Source organism: Poecilia reticulata, chromosome 18 (assembly GCF_904066995.2).
Source record: "Poecilia reticulata chromosome 18, P_reticulata-male-v2, whole genome shotgun sequence".
In the NCBI taxonomy this organism is placed as follows: domain Eukaryota; kingdom Metazoa; phylum Chordata; class Actinopteri; order Cyprinodontiformes; family Poeciliidae; genus Poecilia; species Poecilia reticulata.
This window is the reverse complement of record NC_088847.1, coordinates 10,163,120-10,184,572: the sequence shown is the minus strand read 5'-3', so window position 1 is coordinate 10,184,572 and position 21,453 is coordinate 10,163,120. Positions and strand designations below refer to the sequence as shown.

Below are 21,453 nucleotides of genomic sequence, written 5' to 3'. Positions count from 1 at the left end.
CCATAGAAGCCCATGACTCCAGCAGAGAAACTCAACACTGTACTTATTTTTCATCTCCCTTGATCTGAGAGCAAAGAATGAGAGAGGAATGTAAAGACATGAAGCTAAGTTGTTCGCCCGAGTCAGGAGTGTAGAGGTTGTGCTCCACTGGGCTATAAAACCACTCCGAGTACCATGTTAGAAATATCCCCCACCCCACACCTCTCTCTCCCGTTTGTGCCAATGATGCAGCAAAAATAAAAAAAATAAAAATTGAAATACAGCAACTGTTTGAGCAGGCACCTCCGCTGTGTGTACCATTTTTCTGTGTTCTTTTGAACTGACTTTGCCACAGAGAAGCATACCAGTAAAACCATTTAGTGTGTGATGGCAGAGTTTAAAACGACAAGGAGTTAACAGGAATCTGTGAATGTTTTCACACCCGTCAGTTTAGGATAGCAGAAGACAATTTGCTTTCCGGAGAAGCTTAGCATTCAGCTTCTATGCACCACAAATCCGGAACAAACTTCCAGAAAACTGCAAAACACCTGAAACACCGAGTTCCTCTAAATCAAAGCTAAAAACCCATCTGATACAGCTGCCTTTGATTAGTAGCAGGCGGACAAACATCAATATGTTTTATGTGTATTTGCTTGATGATGGCTTTTGACAAAAAGTAATGTTTATTGCTCGTTTCATAATTGGTTACTTATCCGTTTATGGAGTAAAGCACTTTGAACTGCCTTGGTGCTGAAATGTGCTAGACAAAGAAACTTGACTTTTACTGGTTAGGTGTTTCAACTGCAACACATTTAAAACTGAAGGGCCAGATAAACTTATCTGGCCAAAGGATAAACAGATGATATATGTCAATAATGTTCTCGACTTAATACCAAGTTTCCCCAAGGACTAATTTTGAAAGGTTGCAAATAAAAACAGTAGAAGACAGACTGAGGAAAAGATTTTATATGCTGCAACACTTCAGGCTAAGGCACACAGTGAAACTCAGAACTCAGTTGAGTACACGAACAAGCAGAAATGAGGCAAGTGGCACAGCAAGCGCTTCCTAATGATCGACCCTCTCTGAGCGAGTATGCGTGTGTGTGTCTATATTCTTGCATAAATGCAACAGCCTGCTGGTGCTCTTTCCATCTCTTTCCATTTGTGTGCGCACACAGGAGCCCGTGTTTTGGGGGGTAATGTGATGCCGACACTCGAGAAGCGGTGCGTGACCACCAGCTATTGTGTTGCAGAGCAATTACTGCAAACCAGTCAAACAAATGCAAGATGTATAATTCAGAACATCCTGCATTACAGCACAGCGTTTCCTCACGCCAGCAGTATTCCTTACCAGAGCCGTGGGTTCATTTTCAAAGCATTTCAAAGCGTGATGTCTTAAGTCCAAGGCTTTCAGCTTACCCTAACTATTAAAACTACTGGTGTCATGAGGCACAAATGTAAGAATTCAAACATAACTTATTTTTTTTAAATGAATGAGCTAAAAATAGCGGCACGTTCTCAACGAAAATTCAAAAACAGTAGAATAAGAAAGTCAATTAAATCAATCGGAAAAGGTCTTAGACTTTGGGAATCAGCGAAGCGAGAGCCGTAATCCACAACTGGAGAAAAACATTCAGCAGTGGTGAACCTTCCTCCCTAGAGAGGCTGGTCAACCAAAATTATTCTGAGAGCACATTGGTGTTTCCACCGGGAGGTCACATGACCACCCAGAACATCATCTCCCAGTACCGCAGACCTCACTAGCCTCTGTTTAGGTCAGTGTTCAAGATTTAACAATATCAAAGAGAGACTGGGAAGAAATGGCATCCGAGGCCAAAACCACTGCCGATCAAAAATAACGTGCAAGCCCGTCTCCCGTTTGCCAAATAACATCTTGTTGAGTCCCAAGACTTTGGGGAAATTGTTCTGTTGCAAAAGTGGACCTTGTAGGAAGGTGCGTGTCATGTTACATCTGACCTAAAACTAACAAAGCATTCCAGAAACAGACCATCGTACAGAAAGTCAAACATAGTGTTGGTTTTGTGACTGCTCTGATTCCTAAAGACTGGAGGAATTGATGGAATCATGAGTTTTTCTATTTAAAAAATGAAATCATCACTTGAAAACTGCTTTTTGTACATAGCCAGACTATCTTTAACCAAAATTATAAGTTGCTTGGTAATCTGAGACACTTAAATGCGACTAAAAAGCAAATACAAAAGAAATCAGTAGGGAAGTAAACACTGTCGTAGCACTCTACATCCAATCCCCAAGTTGCTTGTACAGAGTGTATCCAAGAAACCTGGCTCCATTTGTGTCACAACCAGTCTTATTTTTGCAATGATATGTTGGGTAAGACTGGCAATCTCGTGTAATATTAGGTAACACACCTTTAATAGCAGACACTTGGATAAAGTGTCATCAAATTCTTGGTCAAGCACGTATTTTTCAAAGAATGCGGAGAAACTGCTTCATAAAGAAGGTTGAACTAAGTTGCTTTGACATTTTTTAAACATACCCAAAGTTAGCTGGTTCATTTCTTCTGAACCACCGATTCCAATGTCTGAGGACTTATGGGCCAGTGTGAGACTCAAGATATAATAAAAAAAAAGGTTTCACTGCAAATCTACAATAGTAAATGTATTTATCTCTAATAATACAAAGCAACAATTATTCTAACTGATGATGGAAAATATTAATAGTAAATCTACGTTTGAAGTTCTTGATGCATACAGGTTGCGCCTTTTTACCGTTCTGCTCTTCATAGAGCAACACTGATTGTATGGTATTATGGTAATACTGTATGATATTAGCTGGATAAATTAACAGGCATCCTGTTAATTAACAAGCATTTAACAACAAAGGTCAAATAAGCTCAGCTGGACACCAGACTGTCTATCACACGTTTGTTGTAGCATTTGAAAACATTTTCATTTTAATAGCAGTAAAGGGGAGATTCTGTTGCTGTAGGTTTTCCAGCATGAGTGTTTTTTTTTTCTCAGACCAGAAATATTTCCAAACAGCTGAATTTGTCTTTCTTGTAAATGACTGTCTTTCAGTCAGGTGACAGGAAGTGTGTAGTAACATTATAGTGGTAGGCGCCTTACAGTATTGAATGTTTTAAACGGACAGAAAAAAAATCTAATCTTTCTGGCACTTTAAAAACAAAGATTTTAAATCGTAGGTTGGAAAATGTAAAAAGTTTTGAACCAACAACTGCTGTTGACCAGTCCATACCAAAAATGTTTCTTCCTGAACTATTTAAGGCAAGAAACAAATTTGTAAATTAACAACTTCCTTTTTTATTTGAAAAGCAAAATTCTTGTCTAACTGGCCACCAAACGGTTAAACAACAAAACAAAGATTCAGTTTCCATCTCCGGATTTGATTCGCAAGAATTTTTTGTTGTTGCACAGGAACCATCTTTAAAGATGGAGGGTGACGAGTTCTGCTCCTGGGTTCATTCCTGACATACCCGATGCAGAGCAGCAACACAACGTCACAGAGCTAAAGTAAACGATGCTGGATTCAGGAATCCGAACCATGTGGCAGCGACTGCCACGGTCGACATTCCGCCTGACGGGAAGCACATCCGAAAAACTGCTAATCTTCGCTCTCTCTATATTTGTGAGGTGAAGTGTCAAACTAGGGAGCAGAGTTGCTCTGCTCATCCCTGGGATTATTTGGCTGAGGTGAGGGATGTGAACCACTGAGCTGAGTAGGGAAGAAGGATGCCAAGCACTACTCGATGCGTGCGAGTGTGGGCTTGTGACACTGCAGAATGGAAAAGCAGACACCAAGAAGAAGAATCGCCCATCGCGATGAATGTGGAGCCAGAGAAACAATTCCATCTGGCGTTTCGGGAGACAGAAAATCAAGGTTGCCACGGTCGACATTCTGTGGCAACCTTGCTTCGCTGGTTCCCTAAGTCTAAGACCTTTTCCAATTGATTTCATTGACTTTCTTATTCTACCGTTTTTCAATCTGATCGGGGAAATGACCTCGGATGGAGCTGTAATAATCGTTTCTAGATCACCTGCAAAACAAACACTTGAGGTTTGCTCATGCTTTGTGGAAGGATGATATGATCTCCCGCTGTCAAATATTTCCTGTTGATTGACAAAAGGAGAAAGAAACCGCCCAAGAATAAAAGAAAAACATTTATGTGTAGATATTTTTTGCTGTTTCTTTCCCCCCAGTTTCTTTCATGAGTGTGGAGTTGGAGGAGGCAGCTGGATACATGTTTGTGCCTGTGAGGGAAATTTCAGCCTGCAGCACAGCGTAAACAACATACCAAGTGGCATTTTGGGTAGGCAGGAAGAGGTTTGAGCAACAACACCTCGACCGAATAGGAGGGGAGCTGTCAGTACTCGCTGCAGCAGCAAAGATGAAGCAGCGAGAAAGTTAAAATGCTTACAGAAATGCATCACGTCGTCTGATTTGGATACATGTTATTTCAACGCTGGCAGCAATGTTTCTGTAGCTGTTTCTGCAGCCCGTGTCTGCGAGAAATCCTATTTAAATGCAGATGACAGAGACTGCTTCTCCTCCCATCCCTGTCTCCATTTCTCTCCAAACCCCATTTTCTTTTTTTTCTTTTTTTTGACTGAGTCTCTGTGTAGCTGCAACTGCAGCCGAATCGAAGTTATTTGACGGACCGTGGCGACTGCGGGGAAAAGCTCCCCCAAAAAAAACACAAACAAAAAAAACAACATTTTGTAATCCAGTTTTAGAGCACAACATATTCCAAGCCAGTTGTTTGCATTTGCACATCTACTTAAAGGATAAACCGCTTACATAAAGAAAATAGGTGAGGAAGTAGGATGTTTAAAATGCACATAGAATGATGTATGATTTATTCACATGTGTATAACGTAGCCACAAACACACACACACGCTTTGCTAAAAAGCAAAAACACACCCTTGAGGTTGTGTCTCAAACTCACTAATGGCTCAAAGCAAGCTAAAAAAGCAACATTAACGAGTCAGCGCTACCCTTTAGGTTGATAATGAATGCGGTGCATTTAAATGCCCTCGGTATTCCCACTTGACTTTCACTTCACTCCAATAACCTAAACATCAGGGGACATCTGGAGGCAGGCAGTTCAGGCTTTCAACCGAAAAAGGAACATTTCATAATTTAAATACGTGTTAGTGGGAGTTTGAAGAGCTGCTTTACTACAACAAGTTATCTGGACAATTTTGAACTTGCCCAGACAATCTAAAACTCAAACATCCAATCTTTATTACCCATCAGTAAAGTCACTGCAGCTAAAAGCCAACAGGTCGCACTGAGAACAACACTGGTTTTTTTGATGTGGAAGTTGGTTCTGGGGGAAGAAAACCCAACAATACGAGACTGATGTTTAAAATTAGTCATGCTAACCACGCTAACTGCTACTGTAAGATGCTTAGACGCCTTAAAATGTCAACTCCACTATTATTTGACCTTTGTTGTCAAATTGTAAAACTTCCTTTTTACAGGATCTGCTCTCTCTCTCTCTCTCACACACACAGTGTGATGTCGCCTCCTCTCTTCGTGTAAACAATAAATGACAGGAAGGACGGAAACAAACATTTCCAGTGCTGTTCATTAAAAATGCAAAGATCAGGCTCTTCCTGACCAATAATGACTTCCGGGTTTTTGACGAGAGAAGATCCGCAGATTACAGTTTTGACCCATCAAGGACTATTGAGTCAGAAAAAAGGAAGAATAAACCAGCACAAATGTAGTTGCTATATGTTACAGTAAATTCAGAAGACTTAAAAAAATGTTTTTAAAACTCAAAATAAGTGCATGATTGAGCCTGTTGTAATAAGATAAAAAGTGATTGTGACGAATTTAATTAACAAAATCAAAACACTGTTTTCATCAGCATTCAGAAAAACTGGCCAATTCCTATCTCTGCCCCATTGATTGGTGGCATCTGTGTTATCAGCCGTCAAAGTAATACACAAAACGTACATTAGTGACCAGTGCTCCACTAGTATAGATTTTCACAAATCTGCAGATCATTTATGATGAGCTTGTATGTGCATTAAAGTTTGAAGATGACAAGAAATAAATAGCCGTCTGTCCAGCAGCGTTTCCATTACGCTGCACCTTAGACCTCGAATTAAATCCCAATTTGTGGTGCAAGGCTATCGACGAGGCACTGTAAATATGGGTCAAACCACAGGGCATTTGATGCATCTTTTTACAGCTCACACAAGAAAGTGCAAAAGCAGAAGATTTCCATTGAGAGACGCACTCTGGAGCGCGTTCCCTCAAACAAAGCAACCTAATTCAGTCTGTTGTCTGGGAGTGAGCTTAGGTGGGAGAAGGCGTCTCGCCTCCAGTGTGACCTTGCTGCATTGCCCTTATGGACACACACACACACAAAATCAAATAGAGACACTGCTACCTATAATCAGCATGCCGTAGAAGAATAGATTTATTCTACAATCTGTTGAAAACATAGTATTTCAGATCATTTTAGCTCTCCTTTGTTTACCAGAAGCCACCAGTCTGTGTTGCAGCTTTGTATTTACTGCCTCTGAACAGTTGCACAGCGAAGAAGTCTTCATTTCTTTTGTGTCTGCAGGGATCAAACGTGTGGCAAAAAGACGAGCGGCTTAGAAAAGAAAACCTAAAAAAAAAAAAACAACCTTTGCAGCTGCCCCCACTGCACAATCATATTGAGATAAAAGATAGGCAGGAAACATGCCTGTTCGTGTTATCTTTAGCAAGGAGGCTGTAAATGCTACCGGGCATGTGATAATTTTTTGTTTCGGAAGAATCGGTGGTCGCCAGGTACATTAAAAAGTGCAGGAGTGCACATTAAAGGTTTCCCTTTAATGTGAGGTTAACTCTACACAACAGCAACAGCCGTAAATCCAAAAAGGTGGCTCTCTAAACTAGGCAGCCCCTGGTGTGTTTGTGTATTTGCAGCCCCCCAGTGTAAACACAGACTGGGTCATTTCTCATTCACAGCCAGCGCAGAAAACGACAAGTCATTGCTCGGTTTTCGGTTGCCCCCACCTCCTCCACCCCCGTTTTCACATACCTCGGCACGCAGCTGGGTGAGGATCGGTCGACCTCCCAGGTGGCGTAGAGGTTCATATGGACGGGCCGGTTGGAGGTGATGCTGACCGGCTTGGAGGGCTGCATGTGCGGCGAAGGGACGCCCCCAGTCCGCGGGAGCCCTCCTCGCTCCGACATCCTGGAGGCTGAAAATTGGGGTGTCTTTCAGTTGTATATAACGACAGCGGTGGGGTAGCCACCCGAATGAGTCCTCCTTCTTGAGAGTGTCAGTCCTTCTCTCCTTTGCAGGGTCTTAAAATTATTTAACCTCCAACTGCAGCAGACGTGTTAACGCTCGCGAGCGCTAACGGAAAGTTGCTCCGTGTGGTGCTAATCAACGACAAACGGTGTAAAACATGCCCGACGTTTGGCGGAGTTTGTACCCGAAAGCGGGGCGAGCGAAAGCTCGTCGTCTCCGTCCTCGCTTAAACTTCGCGTCGGCTCCGTGTGTGCTGGGCTCCGGGTGTTTATCGGTGCAGGAAGCGGAAATTTGTGTCGGTGAAGTCGCAGAGTGAGCAAAAACCAAGAGGAACTACGCCTCTTCAGTCAGGGGAAGGAACGCGGCTCTCAGAGCACGAGACCCACTACAGACTAACTGACCAATAGAAAGCCTCCATTGTGTTATTGTCTGACTCAACTACCCGCCCAATATATATATATATATATATATATATATATATATATATATATATATAAGCATATTGTGATAAAGTTAATTATTTTTCATAATGTAATGAGAACAATTAAACTGTCATATATTTTAGATTCATTGCACACCAACTGAAATATTTCAGGTCTTATATTGTTTTAATACTGATGATTTTGGCATACAGCTTGTGAAAACCCAAAATCCCTGTCTCAAAAAATTAGCATATCATGAAAAGGTTCTCTGAACGAGCAGTTAACCTGATCATCTGAATCAACAAAGTAACTCTAAACACCTGCAAAATACTCCTGAGGTTTTTAAAAACTCCCAGCCTGGTTCATTACTCAAAACCGCAATCATGGGTAAGACTGTGTGTATATATATATAAAAATTCCCTTCTCACCCTCCGCGGGTGGTCTGTTTCATCCTCTGAGCTCGGGTCCTCTACCAGAGGCCTGGGAGCTTGAGGGTTCTGCGCAGTATCTTGGCTGTGCCTAGAACTGCACATTTCTGGACTGAGATGTCTGATGTTGTTCCTGGGATCTGTTTGAGCCACTGCTCCAGTTTGGGGGTGACTGCCCCGAGGGCCCCGATGACCACAGGCACCACTGTGGTCTTCACCTTCCAGGTCTTTTCCTGACTATATAAATATATATATATATATATATATATATATATATATATATATCTTAGCTTTGCCAATTACTGCGATTTAGATTTGCTGACTTCTTATTAGATAAACTACTTTGGTTGTTTGCAATAAATACATATTATTAAAGGTAAACCACAAGAAAAAATACACTGTAGCATTTTCCTTTTGATCAGTATGAGGAAACAGTTCTACTGTCAGCCTTAACTGCTCACTCACTTTGGTGTTGCTGGGAAGATCTCCATTAGTCATACAGCTAGCTCTAAGTAAGCTGGCCCACGCAAAGGTGCAAAACAGGTTAGTTAAAGACATGTTGTGCTGGCAGGTCATTTCAAAGCTGTGTTGTAGTTTCCTATTGGCTATCAGATATGACATCATAGGGTGAAGGGAATTCCATACTTGTGGACAGGTAGGGGAACATTTAGCTTGACTCTTACTGATCCATCCATCCATCCATCTTCTTTACACCCTTGTCCCTTGGTGGGTTTGGGAGGGTTGCTGGTGCCTATCTCCAGCTAACGTTCCGGGCGAGAGGCGGGGTCACCCTGGACAGGTCGCCAGTCTGTCACAGGGCAACACAGAGACACACAGGACAAACAACCATGCACACACACCTAAGGGCAATTTGGAGAGACCAATTAATCTGACAGTCATGTTTTTGGACTGTGGGAGGAAACCGGAGTACCCGGAGAAAACCCACCATGCACAGGGAGAACATGCAAACTCCATGCAGAAAGACCGGGGCCGGGAATTGAACCCAGAACCTTCTTGCTGCAAGGCAACAGCTCTACCAACTGCGCCACTGTGCAGCTCACTCTTACTGATCAATTAGCATAAAAAAATAAATCAAACCTCACACACTGATTTTTTCCCCCCAGAATTACCTGCCCAGCCCCATGCAGCTTTAAAATCAGGTGCAGCATTTCAGCTCTCAGGTGACAAAGGCGTGGCTCTGACTACAACCTCAGAATCTGATTATGAATCAGAAGGTGACCTCATGACAACGTCGCAGGCTACGTCACACGTGGCCGTCTGCCATCGGCTCAGCAGATTATCACAGCTGTGATCAGGACGCTTACATCAGCCTCATGTGAGTGTTTCTGGCAGTCCGGGGATGCGGTCATAATCAGGGTCTAATGAAGGCCTGACAACCATATGCTGCATATTTAAACAGCAAAACCAATATAAAGGAAGATGATTGCAAATTGTTAAACGTCTAATTTAAGTGTATTATTTATTAGCATAACAATGTAAAGATTAATTATGAGGTTTTTTTTTTTTCCAAATGACCCATTATGTGTTGTTTGGTGTTAAACTGTTAAATTAGCAATTTAACAATAGGTGTAAATCATTGAATGACCTTATCAGTTATGTTACCATGGCTGTATGATTCAAAATTAGATGATTGAAAATATTTATGTTGTCCAAAATATGAAACTTAACACTAACATGTCCTCAAAAATGCCTTACAAATAGGTTATACATACTATATTACACATGAAATGCCAAACTTAATCCAGGTAAGTTTCCCTGTTTGAGTTTTGCTCAGTTAAAAAAAACACAAGTCTTTTGATTTTTGTATGTTTGAAAGTGACATGAATGAGCTTAAACACATTCTTCCCGCTGCTCTTTTTAACACGCTTTTCTCACTACCAGAAGTGGCTGCCACTGATAAACAGATTAGACTCAAGCAGATTAAAACATGGTCAAGGGATAATCCCGGGTCAAATTATACGCAGCGTTCCAAATCTGCACAGTCATCAAGTGAAAGTACAAGGAGAGTCAGTATATGTCTTTGCTGTGTCTTATTCAACAAAATAACTCTTAAAAAAATATGAAAAATCATGCAGTTGAAACATGTGGAGTATTGATTGGATTTCTTTTGTTGATTGTGCAAATAATGCACCAATAAAATTTGAGTTTCAGTAACAAATCTGAAACATGCACCTTTCAAGTGCATCAACTAACATTTTACAGCCCCAATCCCTGTAAAAACAAAAACAGCGAATGCAGTTATAATTATAATCCATCAGCTACATTATTTCGGCACCATGGGGAAAAGTCGTAGCCCATTTCAGGACGGAACAAAGCGTTTGTTTCGGAGCATGGCTGTTGCTCTGCGTATGTGCATTTGCACCAGTGACCGAGTCAACATGTAGCCGCTCCACTTATGTAGGTCACTGTGCTTCCCAGGCTGGGGCACGTGACCGCCGTGTTCAGAGTCCTCTGCTGCCACCCGGCGGAGGGAGCAAACACTGCATGCGGCTTGTGGCAACTTCTGTGAAAATCTATTTCAGTTTTCCTCTCCGACTTTCAGATGCTGTTTTTTTTATAGCGATTCCACACTAGTCCTAATGAATTAATGAATCTGTAATCAGATGATTAGGTATTATATTAGAGATAAACAATTATTATATTTGCTCCCCTTACAGATTTGGTCTTATTTGCCCTTAGTAGAAACCATAGAAGCTTTAGGTAAATAGTTATAACCGCAACACTAAGCTACAATGACACCGACCTTAAAATCCCCCATAAAATAAGCAAAACATAGATCCTTTTTAATGTAGCAAAGTTGCTTTGAATATTAACATTAAGTCCATTCTCCCCATACAGTGCAAGCACTTTAAAAACAGTGGTTCTTTAAAAACTATTGTAAATAATTATAAAGATATGTTATCCATTTTCAAACAGTTATGCAATGTGTGGCTTTAAAAATTGTATTTAGTTGGATTGAAGGCATAAATGTGAAAAAATAAGCTTAAAAATAAGGATTGTAAAGGTTGAAGATCTCTCAGCTAAACATACAAAATGCATCCCAAAATGATGATTACTGAAATGTCGATGTTTGTGACATCACATCGTTTATTTACAAAAAAATCCTGAAGGAAAAAAAAAATAATGGTGGAAAAATAGCCCAATAGACCTAAAAAGTACAAGTTAAACAGGAAATGCACATGACACCAATTACATGACATGTGGCCAGACGACATTGTTGATGCATACTTCTTAAGAAAAATGAAAAAAAAGGAGGGGGAACAAAAAGTTGGTACTGATCTAAACAGTTGATTGGTGCTGTTGTGTACATCCTCTGAAACTGAAACCGGAGCACGTCTCTCTCCGTTTTCACATCCTGTTGCGGCCGGCTCGGTGCCCTGGGTTGGCGTTTCTCTAGAACTTGAACTCTTTGTATTTCTTGGCACCGCCTCGTGTGTCCTGCGGCTGGGCCTTCCTCTTTTTTTGCTGTTTAGAAACAAAAAGAGGCGAGAGCGGAAGCAAGGGGGCTATTAATCACAGGCCACCATGATGTAAAAGTAAATAAAAATAAAACGGTTTATGAACCTTCTGCTTGGCGGCGTGCTCGGCCACCATGTCGCTGAAGTCCTCCTTCTCGACCTGCGCCTGCTGCTCTCTGACATGCTCCTCATATTTCTGAGTCATGGCCATCGGGTCGAGCTCCAACTCTTCAGGGGCCAGGGCCACCTCCACACCCTGCGACTCCTGTCCTCCACCGGTCTTGCGTCCAGCCTGGAAGAGGCAGAAAGTCAGAATTTTTTTTATTATAATAAAAAAAAAGAAAAGAAAAAAAAAGGGACATCTAGATTTTGTTCTGGAATTTATCGTGTCTCACCCCTGTCATGTCGTAGATGTGCGTTGAGGCCATCATGGCCGCTCCTACAGCCCCAGTTCGTCGCTCTGGTAGAACGGTGAAAAGCTGCGGTGTCTCGTTTCTGCATTACAAAAACATGTTTTTACTTATTGATGTGACTTGTAAGAAATTTCATCTCTCTCAAAACTTTTCTCCTCTTCGTCATGTTACAATCACAAACTTGGATGCATTTTATTAGAATTTCTCATCTGGCCTCAGATAAGTGATGTTTGAGGAAAAATGGCTGCACCGGATCTTATATTTGGGGGGGAATGGGTTGGGAGGATACAAAAGCAAGCCACACTTTTCACAATTTTATTTATGAAAAACATTTTACTTACATTTTAACAAAATGAATCACCTTATGCAGACATTAAAATATATGCAAAATACAATGAAGTTTATAGTTGCAACGTGTGTTAGAAAACTAACACTAAACATCACCCAACATGGTGATGGCAGCATTATGCTGTGGGGACGCTTTTGCCATCTATTTGTCTTTCCACTTCACAAACAAGCGCTACTGTTATCGCTAGAGAACATTAAAGTTTTTGATTAAGTGACAATTTGTGCTATAGTTCAAGGTATATGAATACTTTTGTCACCGTAACAACCAATTCAATTACAATTTTAAAAACTAAAATTTTCTTAAAATATTCTATTTTTATATGGCGAGTAGAAAAGTGCTTTTAAATGTTTTAATACATTAACTACATAAAACAGTGTAATGGAAAAAGACAGATCAGCTGCCGATGTGACTAATGCATAACAAGTCATTTCAGTCAATGACAAAAAAACGTATTAAAAATTAATTATTTGTAATGTCAAGTGTAAAGAAGTACATTGTGTGAACTAATGTTTAAATGAGTAAATAACATGTATGAGTGTAAGTGAAGGCAGCACAGTGATCTACCAGTCAGGAATTGTTTTTAATGCAGAAAGACAGTGATACCATTCAGTATTTATTTTATGTCATGTTATTCTCATAGCGTTCATTACAACTCAACATTATCACATATCACACTTTATGCTAATATTGTGCAGCCCTATTAAAGCCCAATAGATCTCAAAGGGCCAGTTTGTTCTTTAGTTTGGGACACTAAAGCAGTGAAACATTGTTTACCCTAAGCAAGACGACGTTACCTCTGGAAATGCATTCAAGAAAACAAATATGTCTAATTTCTGATGAAGTCTCAAAAAAAAATGGAAAAGGTGACAAGAAATTAAAAGAGCAGCATAGCAGAGACACTCACCCATCCATGGCTTCCTCGATCTTCTTCTTCCTCAGCTCGATCAGCTCTGGAGTCTCCATGCCTGCTGGTACCGAGGAGATGCCTCCGGGAGTGATTAACCCACTGGAACACACAAAAGTAGACAAACGGATTGACGCAGTATATCCCATCTACAGGCCAGTGGGTTTCTTTTTTATGCTGGGATTAACCAAACAAATATCAGAAACTCCTCCAGATAAACAATGAAGCCACAGGTCATTCATTTAGGCGGTAAAATCTTCTTGTTATTTGCAAGGCAAACTGTGATAAAGACGGTAAGAAAAACAAAACTGGCTTCCAATTTCACAGCTTGCTGTTAAGAATCATCTAAAAGTGTCGCAATTGATAAAGAGCGAAATAAAAACATGTTTTTTCATTGTGTTAACACGTCCGTGCTTCAGAATTTCATCCCAAGAAATCGTGAAGCGCATATTTACATCTGAAATCCCCTTAAGACTCCTCGAGAATCAGGCGTTCGCACTTTGCCGACGCTTGATTAAATTTGCATGCTGAGCACCTGTCTGCTGGTGTGAAGAATCCGGTTTCATCTGGCTTCTCCTCGTCGCTCTCCTCCTCCTCTTCCTCCTCCGACGACTCCTCATCCGAAGGCTCCAACTCCCCCCACGGTGTGCGGTCCACCTCTTCCTCCTCCGCCTTAGCCTGGACGCAAAAACCACACTTGCCTGTTAGCCTGTGTGTTAACATTTCCGCTCTATTTTGGAATAGTTTTCCTTTAACAAGGGTTTTAAAAAAAAAATGAAGCAGAGTAGACGAATGTGTGTTTTTCCAGTTCGGCCTGCGTTGCGTAGCTCTGACCTGGAAATCTGTTGCATTGGTCCCAAACACGTCGCCGTACAGAGGTTTGCCCATCTCGTCTACTGGGGGCTTCCCCCACCCACCAGCATGGTAACCGAATGTACAGTTCTGACGAGACGAACAGAGACAAGACACACAGCACATATCAATAACCACAGTCATTTTTTTTGGGGGGGGGGGGGGGGGATATTCTTGCATTATAAAGCTTTATATTTCGACCAAAATGTTGAGCATCCAGCATGTTTTTTGTACCTCTGGGATTGGGGAGTTGAGTCCGGGGATCTTGAGGTTGGGGTAGGATGGAGGGGGTCCGTACCTCTGCATGGCGATCAACCAGGGAGGGGGCACCTTGTGAGCGTTCTGGTGAGAAACGGGTGAAGACAACACACATTATCACCGAGTAAAGCGTTGTTTGCTCAGTCAACAGTAAAACAGGCTCTCTGTTTGCCAGACCCGCTGAAGGAGATGAAAAATATGAAGCGATAATCATTTTCGCTGTCGTACAGCGCCCGCTATAAAATTAGCTACACGAGTAAATATTTACTGGGCTTTATTAACAGTTATCCTGCGATGCTCCTCGTTAGCGTGTTGGTGTGAACGCGCCGCGTCCGTGGAAACAACATGTATTCTTACTGCCTGGACGTTAATTAGAGCAGCAAACAGACAGAATGACGCATAAACACAACAGTGTGTGACATTTAATAAGTGTTACACCTCCCATCTACCACCACGTAACTATGGAAATCCCTTGTAAATTTTGTTACATTACTACAACAAGCCTCAATGCGTCTCAATTGGGATTTCCCCTTCAAATCCATAGAGTAATAAGAAAGTTTGCGCCCATAACCTGAACACATCTACTGTGTGAAATGTTCATCAAGTCAGAGTTGATAGGAAGATGGATGGAGCCCAAAATTATTCACACAGAAGTAGATTTAAAGTAAACGTTCATTTTACCAACAGGTTTCTACTGACAGGAAGTAATAATAACGTTTAGATTTTAGATTAAGCAGCATCCCAAACTGAACATATAAAAGAATCTGCGAAGGGAGCTAACCTGAAAAGATCAATCTACTTAATCGCGATTAATATTCGTGATTAATCGACTACTGAAATAATTGTCAACTCATTTAGTAATCAATTAATCGTTAACCAATTACTCTGCAACGGCAGTAATTAAACCAAAACTGTACAAGAATATACTTTTTTTGTATTCCAGATGAAAATCCTTCTTTGTCTATTGTTCTGCCCAGAACTCCTCAAGCGGCATTTTTAGCTTCACCCATTTGAAATTCTGTAAGAGAAATCTCCCGTTAAGCACCTTTTGCAATCCAATTATTAATACAAAAAAGAAACACACATTAGTAGGCAGTATTTTTTTAGCTGCAGGTGCATCCTTTGCTACAAACGTCCAACTGTTCACTAAAGGAATACTGATGCATTTTAAGTAATAATTTTTTTCTCGTATTCAAAAGAATTTAAGTATTTGAATAATTTGCATCTTTTAATGTGTTTCTAATGGCGTAAAAAGCCTTAAATGGTAAAATGAAAAGCATTAGGGAGCTTTTCGATCCTGAATAAATCTTCAAAATACTGGTGAAAACATGCAAAAAGCTTCTCAGCAGTCAACAACGTCAACAATAAGACATTGTTGACTGCTGTAATGTCAACTGCTATAATAATTAGTGAGAAGGGAATGAATGATTTAACATTTTTCAATTAAAACAAAAGCATTTTTTATTGTATTTTTTAAAATTGATCTACCCACTATCCAAATCTACCTTCCATGATTGCAGGGTGACTTTGATGTAAAATGTCTACTTGTGCTAATTTCTAAGTTTTTTCTGTAATGTTTTTGAGCTTACAGGTCCAACTGGCATCCCCAGAGCAATCCGCAGCTCATCTGACAAATCTCCTGGCTTTTTCTCCTTCAGGCGGGTTTCAAACTCTTTACCCTAAAAAAACCAAGAAAAACACAATTAGTAGTAATTACCGGCCCAACATAATGACAAACAAACAAGAAAAAGCTAACTTTCAACCTCATAACCATTCAAAATTTAAAATGCCACTGCTTAGTTTTTCATTTTTTTGAATAAAAATTTCACATCTTCCACATCCCAGTGTTTTTTCGTACGGTGTCCTCTACAGTCAATAGAAATAAAATACAATCAGCCAAAAATCCTTTAAAAAAAACAAACAAAAAAACAGCCCATCCTGGAATCGGTGCATCTCAAACATCCTCAGTTCATCGCTGAAGGAAGAAAACTGTGTTGTACCTCGTAGTAAAGGTCTCCATGGATGGTGAGTTTAGGTTTGATTTGCCATTTGAAGAAAGCATCGTGGAGCTTCTGGTAGTCGATGTCAATCTTCCCCATCTTGGGTCGGACCTTTTCCCTCATTTTGGTTTTCATAGATTTGGCGTCCTCCTACGCAGACATTCACAAAACATCAACGGCGTTAACAAACCGATGCATTCTCGGCTAAATCCTTTTCTCCGAGAGCGCTGAAGGGCCACCCACCTTCTCCTGCAGGGCCTCTCTCATCTCCTGGATCCCCGTCCTCCGGATGAACTCTGGCAGCTCAAACGGAGGCTTCTCGATACCTCTCTTCCCCTGCAGGTACTTTCTTTTGAAGCACCAGTGGCGCGGCACAGGCACCGTGTTCCTGGTGGCCTTTAAGTGGACCAGCAGCTTGGGCTCCTGGGCCGTCACATCATGCATTTCCACCACGTCCGGACGGGCCACCAACTGCGGAAAGCATCAGGAAAACCAACAGGGATAAACGTAGGATCGTTTTATCACTACAAGTAAATAGATCCAAAGCGTTCCCACAAAACAGGGATGAAGGGCTCAAGCAGACGTCTAGTATTGTTTCGATTCAGGTCACAGTTCATTTAAAAACAACAGTCGTGATTCACCTGTTTGAGTTCAGCCACAGTCAGCCTGTTCATCCTCCTCAGCTTCTTCTTGGACAGTTTTGGTACATCTGGTTTGGCATCCTGCAGGCGAAACACGGTCCGGATGTTCAAAACAAGCAAAAATAAAAAAATAAATCCCTTTTCTGCCAACGGACAGTATCCGTACCTCATCGCTGTCGTCGCTGTCCTTCCTCTCCAACTCGAAGCCTTTCTTCCGCAGCATGCCGATCGCCTCCTGCTTTTCGGCCTTCTCTGGCTCCTTTTCTTTCTCTTTCTTCACGTCGTCAGTGAGCTACATGTAAGGAGAGAGAGGATAACTGTTAAATAAATTAAACACTAAAAAGTAATTCAACTTGTAGTCTAAATTATGAAGCTACTGCAGTCACCTTAAACGCTTCGAAGATCCTCTTGAAGAAGATGAAGTTTGGGTCGTAGATCTCCGGCTCTTCGGTGACGTACTCAATCTCCACCTCCGGGTCTTTTCCTTTGTCTTTGTCTTTATCTTTGTCCTTCTCTTTCTCCTTCTCACTGCCTTCCTTCTTCTGCTGCTGCTGCTGTTCAGCTTGCTCCTTCTTTTCCAGCGCTCGCTTCTTCTTGCTCTTCTTTTTGCGGTTCCTGCGTTTGCGGTTTTTCTAGTGAACACATTTAGTTTGTAAAGCAAAAAAATAAATAAAAAATTGCTATTCAGAAGAGCAGATTGTGAAGGTTAAAAGACTCACATCTTTTTTAGACATCTGGCCATCATCTTCCGTTTCAGACATGGCTTGAGCGGAGGAATTGTTGGCATCCATGTCTCCATCATCGTCATCTTCCTCTGGAGGAACAAAGGGTGGATGATGACATTTAGGTATTTTAAAGATATTTTATTTATTCAGATGTTTTAAACCAGATTAAATGTTGCCATAACTCCCAAATACAGCCTGATTGTGCTATAGTCTATTCTTAATTTATGCATCTAAAGAACATGATCACTGAGAAAATAAAATTATATATATATATATATATTTTTTTTTTTTTAAATCAGGACTTGAACATCTACCGGCAAGATTACAGTTTTCAACACCTTCATCAAGAAATCTCCAATTTCATTTTTAATGTGATTTTAAAGATACGCAAAACAAAAATTATCCAGATTCCGCCACTATATTGTTTCATATGACAGAGTACCGTGTTATACATAAGATAAAGTCGTAATAAGAGAATAAACTAATATGAGAATAAAGTTGAAATATGGAAATAGTCGCGCTACGAAAATAGTCATAGTATGACTTTATCCTCGCATTATTACAGTACAAAGTTATTCTCGCAATATTACGACTTTATTCTTGAATTTTTTATTTTGTTTATTTTTTCTTAATACAGCACTGATACTTACTTTGAAGTACTTTCGTACTTTGAATGCGACACTTGCCAGTTTCAGACAAATTATCTTCTTTGTTTTGAAATGTTTTGTTAAATCAAAATAAAGGAACAAACATCCACCCGCTCAAGCATCGTCATCCTAACCAATCAGCTCCTTTAGATCAAACAGCCTGTTCTCACCATGTGACCAGCATCCATCCAAACTGAGGTTGCAGTCATTTAATAGTTTAGTTTACTGTCTATTAAATAATTCCTGGATTCCTCAATTAAGCGGATAAGCCGGTACTTTCTTCACATGTTTAAGATTTCTTTTGGTAGAACAAAAAGATTTTTAAATCTGCCAAGGGCATGAATAATTTTTGAGCTCAACTACAAATGTGGTCTGATCGGCTCAGAAGAGAACTTGATACTAGGCTTGAACAGTCACGGAAAAATCCAGACCCAGATTTAAAAGATTTGATGTGTAGCGACCAAGCCAATTATTCAGAAGGAATATCCAGCTAAAAAGGAGAAGAGAATCTCTTTAATCAGCGTTTCTCTTTCAGTGGCGGATAGCTGTGCTGACCTGGAGCGTCAGTGAGCTGCTCCTGTCTGATCTCCTTCAGTTGGAGGATCTTCTCCAGGACCTGGGGGATTTTAGGCCCGCCGACACTCACTTCCTCGTTCTGCCAGGGCTGGAAGGGTTTGGATTCAGAGACTTTAATCAAGATAAAGATAAATCACAGACTCCGCTTTCAACCAGCAGGCTGACAAGATCTCCCAAATGAAAAGAGAAGTTTTTAGTTTTGATAACTTTTAGAGTGAAAAAAAAAAAGAAAAGTAATTTGAAGAAGATATATAAAAATTTGCATCCATTAAAAATACAAAATCCAAAAGAAATGTCTTTTTAACAAACAAAGGATTCATTTAGAACCAAACTTGCTATAAAAGCTTTTGAATTTGTTGTGAAAAAGACCTTGTACAAGGGGAAACGATGCGTTTACCTCCTTGTTATCTTCTCCTGGAGGAGGCGGGACCCTCTGCTTCTGGGGGGGCAGCATAGTGACACCGGGAGGAAGTGGACCTCGAGGATCCAAGACTGAAACTTCACACGGAAATCACAAGGAAACATTCAAACATGATCATTTCATTCTAACTTTGAGACGGCATCTTACAAAACGATTGATATCTCAATTTTTGTATTTTTTTTAATATTCTAACCTAAAAGGGACATTTTATTTCAAACAGCTTTAGAAAACGCTAATTGAAATTTCTCTAAAAAGTGCATATTTGAGAGGTGGAAAAAAAATTATACCTGATTTTATTATCTTTTACTAATACATTTTTTTATTTATTTAACTCCAATGAGTCAATTTATTTTACAGAGACACATTTCACTTTGAGAGGTAGGTCTATGGAACCAAAATGTTTTTTGCTATTCTTTTGAAAGTAACTCAACCTCCGTCAATCTGGATGGAGAGCATCTGAAAACACACATTTTTCAAATCTTCACACAGGTTCCCAGCTGGAAGCAATTTTTATTTAAATGAAAGGTTTAAAACAAACCCGTGGGCATAGATCTCGTCTGCATCTTGACCATCTCCTGCTCCATCATCACCGCAGCCTGACGCGGGACGAGAGAAAAACCAGCAAATGAAAAGGTGCATGTGATCGTGACAGATTTGAAACGGTTACATTAGGTCTGGTGTTCTGAAAGGTTCCAGTGGGCTACAAACGGTCGGTAAAGCTCACCTGCTGCTTGGCCCGTTCCTCCTGCTGTAGAACCATGGCTGCTCTCTGCTGAGCCATCTTCAGCTGGTCGTCCTGGGACAAGCCTGGAGGCGGCAGGGGAGCGTGTTCCATGCCCATGGGGATGCCGGGCGGAGGGGGGGCTCCTGGGGGCATCATGGGCAGAGGCTGGAGCATGCTCATGCCTGGAGGCATCGGCGGCATGGGCATGGGGGGCATAGGTGGAATCGCCGGCATCTGAAGGGAGGAAAGATACGGAAAATGAGAAAAATACATTTATCATATAGAAGTTGCTTGAAGACAGATCAAATCCTGGACATTTTGAACTCTTTTCCAACCCATCATAGCCAAATAAATGAACCGCCACATTCCCTCATAATGCCCCTGTGACATGTAAAGAACTCACCTGAGGGGCCATTTTGTCATCATTTGGTTTAGAAAGGATGATTCCAGTCTGCAGATTCAAACAAGCACAACAAATAACTTATTTCAGACGCCAAATGACTAAATGAAGAGGAGAATTTAAATTTGTGTTGCAACGAACCCCACAAAACAACTGGAGGCCATTATTTCTTGTTCAAAGTTTGACGGTTTGCTCACCTGGATCATGTAACCTTTCAGCCTGTCAATGAGCTCCTCCCGAGGACCTGGACGAGAGAAAATTAATACTAATCTTAATATTATCCACCAGATAACGTGTATGTAACGAAGACGTAAATGAACATTGAAAAAACTGAGTAACTAATCCATTCAACAACTACTCCTGAAAGTTAGCCAAGGCGCAAAAATTAAAGTGGGTGCTTCGCTAAAAACCATCATATTGGTTCAGCTTGTGCTTTAATCGTCCCATATTGGGTCGGAAAAACGACATATATGCTAACTACTACGAATAATGCGTTCAAGTTGATGTAAACACTGTACAGGCCTGGTGGCAGCCCACTTCAACGGAAGCACTGCGTTTCAGTAGTGCTTGATGCGGCTAGCAACTGGCTAGCCAGAAATTAGCTAAACACGCTGCTGATAAAGTTCTATCTCCGCGTCTTTCTTACCCATGTTTGGTGCTCCGAGCTCGGCCAGCTTGGCCTGGAGGTCCGGGTTGCTCCATGTATTCAAAACCGCGATGGCATTCCCCAATTCAGACGGGAGAGCCTCCGCGACCGGTGTTCCGTCGGATGCCATGTTGAGCTTCTCTCAATGGAACAACGGCGGTAGCTGAGATAACGCGAGAACCCGAGAGAAGCTCGCTGGGACACGGAGTTCGAAAACGACCGATGCTGTATAACGTTACGCCTCTAGATGTCAGTGTGGTGACATATACATAATTTTAGCTTCAGCTTTTAAAGCAAACACTATCAGATATCCATTCTAAAGTCCAA

General features: G+C 41.0%; 2 protein-coding genes across 3 annotated transcripts in view; both read right to left on the bottom strand.

The window, feature by feature from the left end:
- pacs1b (phosphofurin acidic cluster sorting protein 1b) overlaps nucleotides 1-7,668 on the bottom strand; it is a 71,341-nt gene extending 63,673 nt beyond the window's left edge. The window contains exon 1 of one of the 2 annotated variants that reach the window (XM_081599031.1): nucleotides 7,026-7,668. In XM_081599031.1, coding sequence (XP_081455157.1) covers nucleotides 7,026-7,180 — 155 coding nt within the window. In that variant the 5' untranslated portion in view covers nucleotides 7,181-7,668. The remainder of the gene's footprint in view (nucleotides 1-7,025) is intronic. The other variant, XM_017308651.2, reaches the window with a different exon arrangement.
- Nucleotides 7,669-11,175: 3,507 nt separating this feature from the next.
- sf3b2 (splicing factor 3b, subunit 2) lies at nucleotides 11,176-21,291 on the bottom strand. Its single transcript, XM_008427896.3, has 21 exons — nucleotides 21,127-21,291; nucleotides 20,678-20,724; nucleotides 20,484-20,531; nucleotides 20,081-20,314; nucleotides 19,895-19,952; nucleotides 19,333-19,433; nucleotides 18,915-19,023; nucleotides 17,707-17,801; nucleotides 17,374-17,619; nucleotides 17,154-17,279; nucleotides 16,988-17,068; nucleotides 16,590-16,817; nucleotides 16,347-16,496; nucleotides 15,936-16,025; nucleotides 14,323-14,430; nucleotides 14,071-14,178; nucleotides 13,772-13,914; nucleotides 13,237-13,338; nucleotides 11,966-12,065; nucleotides 11,677-11,862; nucleotides 11,176-11,577 (listed from the first exon to the last, which is right to left on the bottom strand). Exons 1-21 carry the CDS (start codon nucleotides 21,254-21,256, stop codon nucleotides 11,506-11,508), a joined length of 2,562 nt encoding a protein of 853 aa, XP_008426118.1. The 5' UTR covers nucleotides 21,257-21,291; the 3' UTR covers nucleotides 11,176-11,505.
- Nucleotides 21,292-21,453: the final 162 nt, after the last annotated feature.

Bases quoted from the DNA above. Each gene is read 5' to 3' on its own strand.
- sf3b2 (XM_008427896.3), bottom strand. From the start codon at position 21,256: ATGGCATCCGACGGAACACCGGTCGCGGAGGCTCTCCCGTCTGAATTG. The intron at 16,026-16,346 runs GTACAACACAGT...TGGTTTTTTTAG, and splicing joins ATGGAGACCTTTACTACGAG to GGTAAAGAGTTTGAAACCCG. The intron at 11,578-11,676 runs GTTCATAAACCG...GTTTCTAAACAG, and splicing joins AGCACGCCGCCAAGCAGAAG to CAAAAAAAGAGGAAGGCCCA.